This window comes from Mustelus asterias, chromosome 19, assembly GCF_964213995.1.
Source record: "Mustelus asterias chromosome 19, sMusAst1.hap1.1, whole genome shotgun sequence".
Lineage (NCBI taxonomy): Eukaryota > Metazoa > Chordata > Chondrichthyes > Carcharhiniformes > Triakidae > Mustelus > Mustelus asterias.
In genome coordinates, this window is record NC_135819.1 from 44,413,177 (window position 1) to 44,427,737 (window position 14,561).

Below are 14,561 nucleotides of genomic sequence, written 5' to 3' on the forward strand. Positions count from 1 at the left end.
CATACCAAGGTATGCCGGGTGAGTGGAGAGTCATGTTGTCCAAATATTTATTGCTGGAACTTGTAACACCATTTCTTTTCATTCATTCATGGGATGTGGGTGTCGCTGGCTAGACCAGCATCTATTGCCCATCCCTAATTGACCTCGAGAAGGTAGGGGTGAGCTGCTTTCCTGAACAGTTGCAGTCCATGTATCCAAGCAGTCTCACAGTGCATTTAGGAAGAGTGGTTTAGGATGTTGACCCTGTGACAGTGAAGGAATGGTGATATAGTTCCAAATTAGGGTGTGCTGTTGACATTCACTGGGAATAGTGATTCAATTACTTCCCGTGCCAACCTACACATCTGTCACTCCCTTGATAATTGTGTGCAGGCCGTAGTGGAGTTAATGCAGATGACCCCAAAGCCAACCTGAACGGTGATGGCAGAACGGCAATTCTAAATTTGATGTCATTTACATATTGACTTTTCAGATTAACTTATTACATTCCAGCTACACAATTTCATCACAATGATGCAAAGATCAATCCAGTACAACACCGCTCATCTAAGCATTAAGGGGCTTTGTGTTAATATTCCCTGCCTATTTCAGAGATCAATGGGTTAATTTTCATTTGAGTGCTGGAGTGAAGGAGTGGGGAAATGAAATTCCAGGGAAGAATTTGAGAGTCTATGAGAATTTTTCTCCTAGTTTGAAACAGAAACCTCCCCGATATTTGATAACTGCAAAATTGCTATTTAATAGGAATGTATAATACAATGCCCCCACGTTGCTTGGGCTGCACATAAGATTGGTACCCTGTTCTGCTAAACATTATATTAGGAGCGAAATTTCCTAAAATTTTACCAAAAATTTACAAAATAAGGAACAGCTTTGCAAACATTTTCAATTCAAACTAATTTGATGTAGAAAATCCAAAGCCACATTTATAAAATAGTGATATTGACAAACCACACATTAAGTCAGAATCAAATCCATTCTGAAATAGACTTAGCACAAGATATAAAATCGCTGCCAATTACCGGGTGTGGTGCTGGTGGTGGGTAAGGTTGAAGTTGTTGTCACAATCGGGGTTGTAGTTTCAGCAAAGGGGAAAAATATTTCAACCGTGCACGGATCAATTCCATAATTACGAGCTGCTAGAATTGTCATGTAAACTTGATCATGGGGTAATTTAAATATTTATGTTCATTGGACAGTGGAGCATCTTACAGCAAACTAATCTCTATTGACCCCATCTGTCAAATAAAGAGTGTCTCTGAAAATATATAGCATACCAGGATCACACCCAACCGAAAACAAAATGTTATTCTGGAGTGTGCCGGTTCTCACCTGAAGAAGGAGCCTGAGACTCTGGAAGCTTGTGCTACCAGATAAACCTGTTGGACTTTAACCGGGTGTTGTGAGACTTCTTACTGTGCTTACCCCAGTCTAACGCCGGCATCTCCACATCATGTGTGCCGGTTAAGCAGGAACACTCAGGATTGCTGTGTGGCAGCTTGGAGACACAGATTAATGGGAATTATGGTCACAGCTACCAAAGCCCACCAGCACTGATCATACCAAGGTATGCCGGGTGAGTGGAGAGTCATGTTGTCCAAATATTTATTGCTGGAACTTGTAACACCATTTCTTTTCATTCATTCATGGGATGTGGGTGTCGCTGGCTAGACCAGCATCTATTGCCCCTCCCTAATTGACCTCGAGAAGGTAGGGGTGAGCTGCTTTCCTTAACAGTTGCAGTCCATGTATCCAAGCAATCTCACAGTGCATTTGGGAAGACTGGTTTAGGATGTTGACCCTGTGACAGTGAAGGAATGGTGATATAGTTCCAAATTAGGGTGTGCTGTTGACATTCACTGGGAATAGTGATTCAATTACTTCCCGTGCCAACCTACACATCTGACACTCCCTTGATAATTGTGTGCAGGCCGTAGTGGAGTTAATGCAGATGACTCCAAAGCTCGCCTGAACGGTGATGGCAGAACGACAATTCTAAATTTGATGTCATTTACATATTGACTTTTCAGATTAACTTATTACATTCCAGCTACACAATTTCATCACAATGATGCAAAGATCAATCCAGTACAACACCGATCATCTAAGCACTAAGGGGCTTTGTGTTAATATTCCCTGCCTATTTCAGAGATCAATGGGTTAATTTTCATTTGAGTGCTGGAGTGAAGGAGCGGGGAAATGAAATTCCAGGGAAGAATTTGAGAGTCTATGAGAATTTTTCTCCTAGTTTGAAACAGAAACCTCCCCGATATTTGATAACTGCAAAATTGCTATTTAATAGGAATGTATAATACAATGCCCCTATGTTGCTTGGGCTGCACATAAGATTGGTACCCTGTTCTGCTAAACATTATATCAGGAGCGTAATTTCCTAATATTTTACCAAAAATTTACAAAATAAGAAACAGCTTTGCAAACATTTTCAATGCAAACTAATTTGATGTCGAAAATTCAAAGCCGCATTTATAAAATAGTGATCGTGACAGACCCCGCATAAAGTTAGAATCAAATCCATTCTGAAATAGACTTAGCACAAGATATAAAATTGCTGCCAATTACCGGGTGTGGTGCTGGTGGTGGGCAAGGTTGAAGTTGTTGTCACAATCGGAGTTGTAGTTTCTGCAAAGGGGAAAAATATTTCAACCGTGCACGGATCAATTCCATAATTACGAGCTGCTAGAATTGTCATGTAAACTTGATCATGGGGTAATTTAAATATTTATGTTCATTGGACAGTGGAGCATCTTACAGCAAACTAATCTCTATTGACCCCATCTGTCAAATAAACAGTGTCTCTGAAAATATATAGCATACCAGGATCACACCCAACCTAAAACAAAATGTTATTCTGGAGTGTGCCGGTTCTCACCTGAAGAAGGAGCCTGAGACTCTGGAAGCTTGTGCTACCAGATAAACCTGTTGGACTTTAACCTGGTGTTGTTAGACTTATTACTGTGCTTACCCCAGTCCAACGCCGGCATCTCCACATCATGTGTGCCGGTTAAGCAGGAACACTCAGGATTGCTGTGTGGCAGCTTGGAGACACAGATTAATGGGAATTATGGCCACAGCTACCAAAGCCCACCAGCACTGATCATACCAAGGTATGCCGGGTGAGTGGAGAGTCATGTTGTCCAAATATTTATTGCTGGAACTTGTAACACCATTTCTTTTCATTCATTCATGGGATGTGGGTGTCGCTGGCTAGACCAGCATCTATTGCCCATCCCTAATTGACCTCGAGAAGGTCGGGGTGAGCTGCTTTCCTGAACAGTTGCAGTCCATGTATCCAAGCAGTCTCACAGTGCATTTAGGAAGAGTGGTTTAGGATGTTGACCCTGTGACAGTGAAGGAATGGTGATATAGTTCCAAATGAGGGTGTGCTGTTGACATTCACTGAGAATAGTGATTCAATTACTTCCCGTGCCAACCTACACATCTGCCACTCACTTGATAATTGTGTGCAGGCCGTAGTGGAGTTAATGCAGATGACCCCAAAGCTAGCCTGAACGGTGATGGGGGAACGGCAATTCTAAATTTGATGTCATTTACATATTGACTTTTCAGATTAACTTATTACATTCCAGCTACACAATTTCATCACAATGATGCAAAGATCAATCCAGTACAACACCGCTCATCTAAGCACTAAGGGGCTTTGTGTTAATATTCCGTGCCTATTTCAGAGATCAATGGGTTAATTTTCATTTGAGTGCTCGAGTGAAGGAGCGGGGAAATGAAATTCCAGGGAAGAATTTGAGAGTCTATTGAGAGAATTTTTCTCCTAGTTTGAAACAGAAACCGCCCGATATTTGATAACTGCAAAATTGCTATTTAATAGGAATGTATAATACAATGCCCCCACGTTGCTTGGGCTGCACATAAGATTGGTACCCTGTTCTGCTAAACATTATGTCACGAGCGTAATTTCCTAAAATATAACCAAAAATTTACAAAATAAGGAACAGCTTTGCAAATATTTTCAAAGCAAACTAATTTGATGTAGAAAATTTAAAGCCGCATTTATAAAATAGTGATAGTGACAGACCCCACATAAAGTCAGAATCAAATCCATTCTGAAATAGACTTAGCACAAGATATAAAATCGCTGCCAATTACCGGGTGTGGTGCTGGTGGTGGGCAAGGTTGTAGTTGTTGTCACAATCGGGGTTGTAGTTTCTGCAGAGGAGAAAAATATTTCAACAGTGCACACTGAGGATTATAAACTTACCTTTCTATTGCATGCAGCTAAGCACAAAATTTCTAAAAATTACACCTATTCACTTGTATACTTAGTATAAAGAACAAAGAACAAAGAAAATTACAGCACAGGAACAGGCCCTTCGGCCCTCCAAGCCTGCACCGACCATGCTGCCCGACTTAGTTAAAACCCCCCATGCTTCCGGGGACAATATCCTTCTATTCCCATCTCATTCATGTGCATGTCAAGACACCCCTTAAAAGTCACGACCGTATCCGCTTCCACTACCTCCCCCGGCAACGAGTTCCAGGCACCCACCACTCTCTGTGTATAAACTCTGCCTCGTACATCTCTTTTAAAACTTGCCCCTCACACCTTAAACCTATGCCCCCTAGTAATTGACTCTTCCATGCTTGGAAAAAGCTTCTGACTATCCACACTGTCCATGCCTCTCATAATCTTGAGTTTATAAACGTGGGTTTCCTCCGGGTGCTCTGGTTTTCTCCCACACTCCGAAGATGTGCAGGTTAGACTGATTCGTCATGCTAAATTGCCCCTTAGTGTCAGGTGGGTTAGTAGGGTAAATACGTGGGGTTACGGGGATAGGGCCTGGGTGGGATTTTTGTCGGTGTAGATTCGATAGGCCGAATGGCCTCCTTCTGCACTGTAGGGATTCTATGATCCTAGGTCAGCAATAGTGGGAGACACCCATCCAACTGTAATACCATCTTGTAATCCAGCTCCTTATTCATGAAAATTCAGGTCACTTTGAAGTCCAATCTCTGCTTTTCACTGTTCCACAATCAGATGCAACAACTCAGTTGAAAAACAGTAAGAACCGCACTTGAGCTCAGAACAGTGAGAAATAGTCAGATAGAAACTTGCAATGTTTAAAAACTTAACAGGTATGGGACTCGTGGCAAATGGGGTAGTTGTCCGTATTGGTGGTAAAGTTTCTATAAAGCAGGAAAATATTTCAATCTGTTCGACACCTTGTCTGCATCAGATACGAAAACATACCTGCCCATTGTCTGTGGCCAAGCACAAAAATTGTAAAAATGTATTCACTCCTTCATCTACTCAAAATTATTTTAGCGGAGGGAGAAAATTACTACTTAATGATCCTTACATGCAGCGAACCAAATCCATAATTACGAGTTGCTAGAATTGTCATGCAAGATTTGAGGTAATTTAAATATTTGTGTTCAATGGAGAGTGAAGCATCTTACAGCAAACTAATCTCTATTGACCCCATCTGTCAAGATAAACAGTGGCTCAGAAAATATATACCATACCAGCATCACACCCAATGTAACCCAAACCTATATTTATAGAATGTGCAGGCTATACAGGAACACGCAGGTTGCAAGTGAGTGCAATGGCCATGCTAAATTCTCCCTCAGTGTACCCGAACAGGTATCGGAGTGTGTTGACCGGGGGATTTTCACAGTAACTTCATTGCACTGTTAATGTAAGCCTACTTGTTACACTACTCAACAAATCTTATATTAGACTTAGCAAAAGATATAAAATCGCTGCCAATTACCAGGTGTGGTGCTGGTGGTGGGCAAGGTTGAAGTTGTTGTCACAATCGGGGTTGTAGTTTCTGCAAAGGGGAAAAATATTTCAACTGTGCACGGATCAATTCCATAATTACGAGCTGCTATAATTGTCATGTGTGGTGAACCATTGTTGGTTCCCACCAGGTAGTACTGCGCCAGGGTCTGGCCAGTACTATGAGTCTGTATATATGTTGCTGTTGGGGTTAGGGTTGGGTTGTTCTACTTGTTACTGTTGGGGTTAGGGTTGGGCTGTTCTACCTGTATTATAGTTATTATGGTACATCCCAGTCAGGCTCCGCCTCCTGGGAGAGGTATAAAGGTCACTGCTCTGTCTGGGACCCCTCAGTCTGGGATCGTGTATTATATATGGTAGCTCTATTGTAGTAGTTAATAAAAGCCTTTATTTCCTCGAGCATCTCGAGCCTCGTGAGTTATATCGCGCATCATCATGTAAACATGATCATGGGGTAATTTAAATATTTGTGTTCAGTGGACAGTGGAGCATCTTACAGCAAACTAATCTCTATTGACCCCATCTGTCAAATAAACAGTGGCTCAGAAAATATATACCATACCAGGATCACACCCAACCTAAAACAAAATGTTATTCTGGAGTGTGCCGGTTCTCACCTGAAGAAGGAGCCTGAGACTCTGGAAGCTTGTGCTACCAAATAAACCTGTTGGACGTTAACCTGGTGTTGTGCTTACCCCAGTCCAACGCCGGCATCTCCACATCATGTGTGCCGGTTATGCAGGAACACTCAGGATTGCTGTGTGGCAGCTTGGAGACACAGATTAATGGGAATTATGGTCACAGCTACCAAAGCCCACCAGCACTGATCATACCAAGGTATGCCGGGTGAGTGGAGAGTCATGTTGTCCAAATATTTATTGCTGGAACTTGTAACACCATTTCTTTTCATTCATTCATGGGATGTGGGTGTCGCTGGCTAGACCAGCATCTATTGCCCATCCCTAATTGACCTCGAGAAGGTAGGGGTGAGCTGCTTTCCTGAACAGTTGCAGTCCATGTATCCAAGCAGTCTCACAGTGCATTTAGGAAGAGTGGTTTAGGATGTTGACCCCGTGACAGTGAAGGAATGGTGATATAGTTCCAAATTAGGGTGTGCTGTTGACATTCACTGGGAATAGTGATTCAATTACTTCCCATGCCAACCTACACATCTGTCACTCCCTTGATAATTGTGTGCAGGCCGTAGTGGAGTTAATGCAGATGACCCCAAAGCTAGCCTGAACGGTGATGTCGGAACGGCAATTCTAAATTTGATGTCATTTACATATTGACTTTTCAGATTAATTTATTACATTCCAGCTACACAATTTCATCACAATGATGCAAAGATCAATCCAGTACAACACCGCTCATCTAAGCACTAAGGTGCTTTGTGTTAATATTCTGTGCCTATTTCAGAGATCAATGGGTTAATTTTCATTTGAGTGCTGGAGTGAAGGAGTGGGGAAATGAAATTCCAGGGATGAATTTGAGAGTCTATTGAGAGAATTTTTCTCCTAGTTTGAAACAGAAACCACCCCGATATTTGATAACTGCAAAATTGCTATTTAATAGGAATGTATAATACAATGCCCCCACGTTGCTTGGGCTGCACATAAGATTGGTACCCTGTTCTACTAAACATTATGTCACGAGCGTAATTTCCTAAAACTTAACCAAAAATTTACAAATTAAGGAACAGCTTTGCAAACATTTTCAATGTAAACTAATTTGATGTAGAAAATTCAAAGCCGCATTTATAAAATAGTGATAGTGACAGACCACATAAAGTTAGAATCAAATCCATTCAGAAATAGACTTAGCACAAGATATAAAATCGCTGCCAATTACCGGGTGTGGTGCTGGTGGTGGGCAAGGTTGTAGTTGTTGTCACAATCGGGGTTGTAGTTTCTGCAGAGGAGAAAAATATTTCAAAAGTGCACACTGAGGATTATAAACTTACCTTTCTATTGCATGCAGCTAAGCACAACATTTCTAAAAATTACACCTATTCACTTGTATACTTAGTATAAAGAACAAAGAACAAAGAAAATTACAGCAGAGGAACAGGCCCTTCGGCCCTCCAAGCCTGCACCGACCATGCTGCCCGACTAAGTTAAAACCCCCCATGCTTCCGGGGACAATATCCTTCTATTCCCATCTCATTCATGTGCATGTCAAGACACCCCTTACAAGCCACGACCGTATCCGCTTCCACTACCTCCCCCGTTCAATGGAGAGTGAAGCATCTTACAGCAAACTAATCTCTATTGACCCCATCTGTCAAATAAAGAGTGTCTCTGAAAATATATAGCATACCAGGATCACACACAACCTAAAACAAAATTTTATTCTGGAGTGTGCCGGTTCTCACCTGAAGAAGGAGCCTGAGACTCTGGAAGCTTGTGCTACCAGATAAACCTGTTGGACTTTAACCTGGTGTTGTGAGACTTCTTACTGTGCTTACCCCAGTCCAACGCCGGCATCTCCACATCATGTGTGCCGGTTATGCAGGAACACCCAGGATTGCTGTGTGGCAGCTTGGAGACACAGATTAATGGGAATTATGGTCACAGCTACCAAAGCCCACCAGCACTGATCATACCAAGGTATGCCGGGTGAGTGGAGAGTCATGTTGTCCAAATATTTATTGCTGGAACTTGTAACACCATTTCTTTTCATTCATTCATGGGATGTGGGTGTCGCTGGCTAGACCAGCATCTATTGCCACTCCCTAATTGACCTCGAGAAGGTCGGGGTGAGCTGCTTTCCTGAACAGTTGCAGTCCATGTATCCAAGCAATCTCCCAGTGCATTTTGGACGAGTGGTTTAGGATGTTGACCCCGTGACAGTGAAGGAATGGTGATATAGTTCCAAATTAGGGTGTGCTGTTGACATTCACTGGGAATAGTGATTCAATTACTTCCCGTGCCAACCTACACATCTGTCACTCACTTGATAATTGTGTGCAGGCCGTAGTGGAGTTAATGCAGATGACCCCAAAGCTAGCCTGAACGGTGATGGCAGAACGGCAATTCTAAATTTGATGTCATTTACATATTGACTTTTCAGATTAACTTATTACATTCCAGCTACACAATTTCATCACAATGATGCAAAGATCAATCCAGTACAACACCGATCATCTAAGCACTAAGGGGCTTTGTGTTAATATTCCCTGCCTATTTCAGAGATCAATGGGTTAATTTTCATTTGAGTGCTGGAGTGAAGGAGCAGGGAAATGAAATTCCAGGGAAGAATTTGAGCGTCTATTGAGAGAATTTTTCTCCTAGTTTTAAACAGAAACCACCCCAATATTTGATAACTGCAAAATTGCTATTTAATAGGAATGTATAATACAATGCCCCCACGTTGCTTGGGCTGCACATATGATTGGTACCCTGTTCTGCTAAACATTATGTCAGGAGCGTAATTTCCTAAAAGTTAACCAAAAATTTACAAAATAAGGAACAGCTTTGCAAACATTTTCAATGCAAACTAATTTGATGTAGAAAATTCAAAGCCGCATTTATAAAATAGTGATATTGACAGACCCCACAAAAAGTCAGAATCAAATCCATTCTGAAATAGACTTAGCACAAGATATAAAATCGCTGCCAATTACCGGGTGTGGTGCTGGTGGTGGGTAAGGTTGAAGTTGTTGTCACAATCGGGGTTGTAGTTTCTGCAAAGGGGAAAAATATTTCAACCGTGCACGGATCAATTCCATAATTACGAGCTGCTAGAATTGTCATGTAAACTTGATCATGGGGTAATTTAAATATTTATGTTCATTGGACAGTGGAGCATCTTACAGCAAACTAATCTCTATTGACCCCATCTGTCAAATAAAGAGTGTCTCTGAAAATATATAGCATACCAGGATCACACCCAATCTAAAACAAAATTTTATTCTGGAGTGTGCCGGTTCTCACCTGAAGAAGGAGCCTGAGACTCTGGAAGCTTGTGCTACCAGATAAACCTGCTGGACTTTAACCTGGTGTTGTGAGACTTCTTACTGTGCTTACCCCAGTCCAACGCCGGCATCTCCACATCATGTGTGCCGGTTAAGCAGGAACACTCAGGATTGCTGTGTGGCAGCTTGGAGACACAGATTAATGGGAATTATGGTCACAGCTACCAAAGCCCACCAGCACTGATCATACCAAGGTATGCCGGGTGAGTGGAGAGTCATGTTGTCCAAATATTTATTGCTGGAACTTGTAACACCATTTCTTTTCATTCATTCATGGGATGTGGGTGTCGCTGGCTAGACCAGCATCTATTGCCCATCCCTAATTGACCTCGAGAAGGTAGGGGTGAGCTGCTTTCCTGAACAGTTGCAGTCCATGTATCCAAGCAGTCTCACAGTGCATTTAGGAAGAGTGGTTTAGGATGTTGACCCTGTGACAGTGAAGGAATGGTGATATAGTTCCAAATTAGGGTGTGCTGTTGACATTCACTGAGAATAGTGATTCAATTACTTCCCGTGCCAACCTACACATCTGCCACTCACTTGATAATTGTGTGCAGGCCGTAGTGGAGTTAATGCAGATGACCCCAAAGCTAGCCTGAACGGTGATGGCAGAACGGCAATTCTAAATTTGATGTCATTTACATATTGACTTTTCAGATTAACTTATTACATTCCAGCTACACAATTTCATCACAATGATGCAAAGATCAATCCAGTACAACACCGCTCATCTAAGCACTAAGGGGCTTTGTGTTAATATTCCGTGCCTATTTCAGAGATCAATGGGTTAATTTTCATTTGAGTGCTCGAGTGAAGGAGCGGGGAAATGAAATTCCAGGGAAGAATTTGAGAGTCTATTGAGAGAATTTTTCTCCTAGTTTGAAACAGAAACCGCCCGATATTTGATAACTGCAAAATTGCTATTTAATAGGAATGTATAATACAATGCCCCCACGTTGCTTGGGCTGCACATAAGATTGGTACCCTGTTCTGCTAAACATTATGTCACGAGCGTAATTTCCTAAAATATAACCAAAAATTTACAAAATAAGGAACAGCTTTGCAAATATTTTCAAAGCAAACTAATTTGATGTAGAAAATTTAAAGCCGCATTTATAAAATAGTGATAGTGACAGACCCCACATAAAGTCAGAATCAAATCCATTCAGAAATAGACTTAGCACAAGATATAAAATCGCTGCCAATTACCGGGTGTGGTGCTGGTGGTGGGCAAGGTTGTAGTTGTTGTCACAATCGGGGTTGTAGTTTCTGCAGAGGAGAAAAATATTTCAACAGTGCACACTGAGGATTATAAACTTACCTTTCTATTGCATGCAGCTAAGCACAAAATTTCTAAAAATTACACCTATTCACTTGTATACTTAGTATAAAGAACAAAGAACAAAGAAAATTACAGCACAGGAACAGGCCCTTCGGCCCTCCAAGCCTGCACCGACCATGCTGCCCGACTTAGTTAAAACCCCCCATGCTTCCGGGGACAATATCCTTCTATTCCCATCTCATTCATGTGCATGTCAAGACACCCCTTAAAAGTCACGACCGTATCCGCTTCCACTACCTCCCCCGGCAACGAGTTCCAGGCACCCACCACTCTCTGTGTATAAACTCTGCCTCGTACATCTCTTTTAAAACTTGCCCCTCACACCTTAAACCTATGCCCCCTAGTAATTGACTCTTCCATGCTTGGAAAAAGCTTCTGACTATCCACACTGTCCATGCCTCTCATAATCTTGAGTTTATAAACGTGGGTTTCCTCCGGGTGCTCTGGTTTTCTCCCACACTCCGAAGATGTGCAGGTTAGACTGATTCGTCATGCTAAATTGCCCCTTAGTGTCAGGTGGGTTAGTAGGGTAAATACGTGGGGTTACGGGGATAGGGCCTGGGTGGGATTTTTGTCGGTGTAGATTCGATAGGCCGAATGGCCTCCTTCTGCACTGTAGGGATTCTATGATCCTAGGTCAGCAATAGTGGGAGACACCCATCCAACTGTAATACCATCTTGTAATCCAGCTCCTTATTCATGAAAATTCAGGTCACTTTGAAGTCCAATCTCTGCTTTTCACTGTTCCACAATCAGATGCAACAACTCAGTTGAAAAACAGTAAGAACCGCACTTGAGCTCAGAACAGTGAGAAATAGTCAGATAGAAACTTGCATTGTTTAAAAACTTAACAGGTATGGGACTCGTGGCAAATGGGGTAGTTGTCCGTATTGGTGGTAATGTTTCTAGAAAGCAGGAAAATATTTCAATCTGTTCGACACCTTGTCTGCATCAGATACGAAAACATACCTGCCCATTGTCTGTGGCCAAGCACAAAAGTTGTAAAAATGTATTCACTCCTTCATCTACTCAAAATTATTTTAGCGGAGGGAGAAAATTACTACTTAATGATCCTTACATGCAGCGAACCAAATCCATAATTACGAGTTGCTAGAATTGTCATGCAAGATTTGAGGTAATTTAAATATTTGTGTTCAATGGAGAGTGAAGCATCTTACAGCAAACTAATCTCTATTGACCCCATCTGTCAAGATAAACAGTGGCTCAGAAAATATATACCATACCAGCATCACACCCAATGTAACCCAAACCTATATTTATAGAATGTGCAGGCTATACAGGAACACGCAGGTTGCAAGTGAGTGCAATGGCCATGCTAAATTCTCCCTCAGTGTACCCGAACAGGTATCGGAGTGTGTTGACAGGGGGATTTTCACAGTAACTTCATTGCACTGTTAATGTAAGCCTACTTGTTACACTACTCAACAAATCTTATATTAGACTTAGCAAAAGATATAAAATCGCTGCCAATTACCAGGTGTGGTGCTGGTGGTGGGCAAGGTTGAAGTTGTTGTCACAATCGGGGTTGTAGTTTCTGCAAAGGGGAAAAATATTTCAACTGTGCACGGATCAATTCCATAATTACGAGCTGCTATAATTGTCATGTGTGGTGAACCATTGTTGGTTCCCACCAGGTAGTACTGCGCCAGGGTCTGGCCAGTACTATGAGTCTGTATATATGTTGCTGTTGGGGTTAGGGTTGGGTTGTTCTACTTGTTACTGTTGGGGTTAGGGTTGGGCTGTTCTACCTGTATTATAGTTATTATGGTACATCCCAGTCAGGCTCCGCCTCCTGGGAGAGGTATAAAGGTCACTGCTCTGTCTGGGACCCCTCAGTCTGGGATCGTGTATTATATATGGTAGCTCTATTGTAGTAGTTAATAAAAGCCTTTATTTCCTCGAGCATCTCGAGCCTCGTGAGTTATATCGCGCATCATCATGTAAACATGATCATGGGGTAATTTAAATATTTGTGTTCAGTGGACAGTGGAGCATCTTACAGCAAACTAATCTCTATTGACCCCATCTGTCAAATAAACAGTGGCTCAGAAAATATATACCATACCAGGATCACACCCAACCTAAAACAAAATGTTATTCTGGAGTGTGCCGGTTCTCACCTGAAGAAGGAGCCTGAGACTCTGGAAGCTTGTGCTACCAAATAAACCTGTTGGACGTTAACCTGGTGTTGTGCTTACCCCAGTCCAACGCCGGCATCTCCACATCATGTGTGCCGGTTATGCAGGAACACTCAGGATTGCTGTGTGGCAGCTTGGAGACACAGATTAATGGGAATTATGGTCACAGCTACCAAAGCCCACCAGCACTGATCATACCAAGGTATGCCGGGTGAGTGGAGAGTCATGTTGTCCAAATATTTATTGCTGGAACTTGTAACACCATTTCTTTTCATTCATTCATGGGATGTGGGTGTCGCTGGCTAGACCAGCATCTATTGCCCATCCCTAATTGACCTCGAGAAGGTAGGGGTGAGCTGCTTTCCTGAACAGTTGCAGTCCATGTATCCAAGCAGTCTCACAGTGCATTTAGGAAGAGTGGTTTAGGATGTTGACCCCGTGACAGTGAAGGAATGGTGATATAGTTCCAAATTAGGGTGTGCTGTTGACATTCACTGGGAATAGTGATTCAATTACTTCCCATGCCAACCTACACATCTGTCACTCCCTTGATAATTGTGTGCAGGCCGTAGTGGAGTTAATGCAGATGACCCCAAAGCTAGCCTGAACGGTGATGTCGGAACGGCAATTCTAAATTTGATGTCATTTACATATTGACTTTTCAGATTAATTTATTACATTCCAGCTACACAATTTCATCACAATGATGCAAAGATCAATCCAGTACAACACCGCTCATCTAAGCACTAAGGTGCTTTGTGTTAATATTCTGTGCCTATTTCAGAGATCAATGGGTTAATTTTCATTTGAGTGCTGGAGTGAAGGAGTGGGGAAATGAAATTCCAGGGATGAATTTGAGAGTCTATTGAGAGAATTTTTCTCCTAGTTTGAAACAGAAACCACCCCGATATTTGATAACTGCAAAATTGCTATTTAATAGGAATGTATAATGCAATGCCCCCATGTTGCTTGGGCTGCACATAAGATTGGTACCCTGTTCTACTAAACATTATGTCACGAGCGTAATTTCCTAAAACTTAACCAAAAATTTACAAAATAAGGAATAGCTTTGCAAACATTTTCAAAGCAAACTAATTTGATGTAGAAAATTCAAAGCCGCATTTATAAAATAGTGATAGTGACAGACCCCACATAAAGTTAGAATCAAATCCATTCTGAAATAGACTTAGCACAAGATATAAAATCGCTGCCAATTACCGGGTGTGGTGCTGGTGGTGGGCAAGGTTGTAGTTGTTGTCACAATCGGGGTTGTAGTTTCTGCAGAGG

The 14,561-nt window shown here is 42.0% G+C and overlaps 1 protein-coding gene across 1 annotated transcript in view; it reads right to left on the reverse strand.

Moving 5' to 3' along the window:
- LOC144507484 (mucin-5AC-like) overlaps positions 1-14,561 on the reverse strand; it is a 229,113-nt gene that overhangs the window by 31,195 nt on the left and 183,357 nt on the right. The window contains exons 55-62 of the mRNA XM_078234610.1: positions 14,493-14,552; positions 12,611-12,670; positions 10,983-11,042; positions 9,423-9,482; positions 7,649-7,708; positions 5,769-5,828; positions 4,141-4,200; positions 2,581-2,640 (exon numbers count right to left, since the gene is read on the reverse strand). Of these exons, the coding sequence (XP_078090736.1) occupies positions 2,581-2,640; positions 4,141-4,200; positions 5,769-5,828; positions 7,649-7,708; positions 9,423-9,482; positions 10,983-11,042; positions 12,611-12,670; positions 14,493-14,552 (480 nt within the window). The remainder of the gene's footprint in view (positions 1-2,580; positions 2,641-4,140; positions 4,201-5,768; positions 5,829-7,648; positions 7,709-9,422; positions 9,483-10,982; positions 11,043-12,610; positions 12,671-14,492; positions 14,553-14,561) is intronic.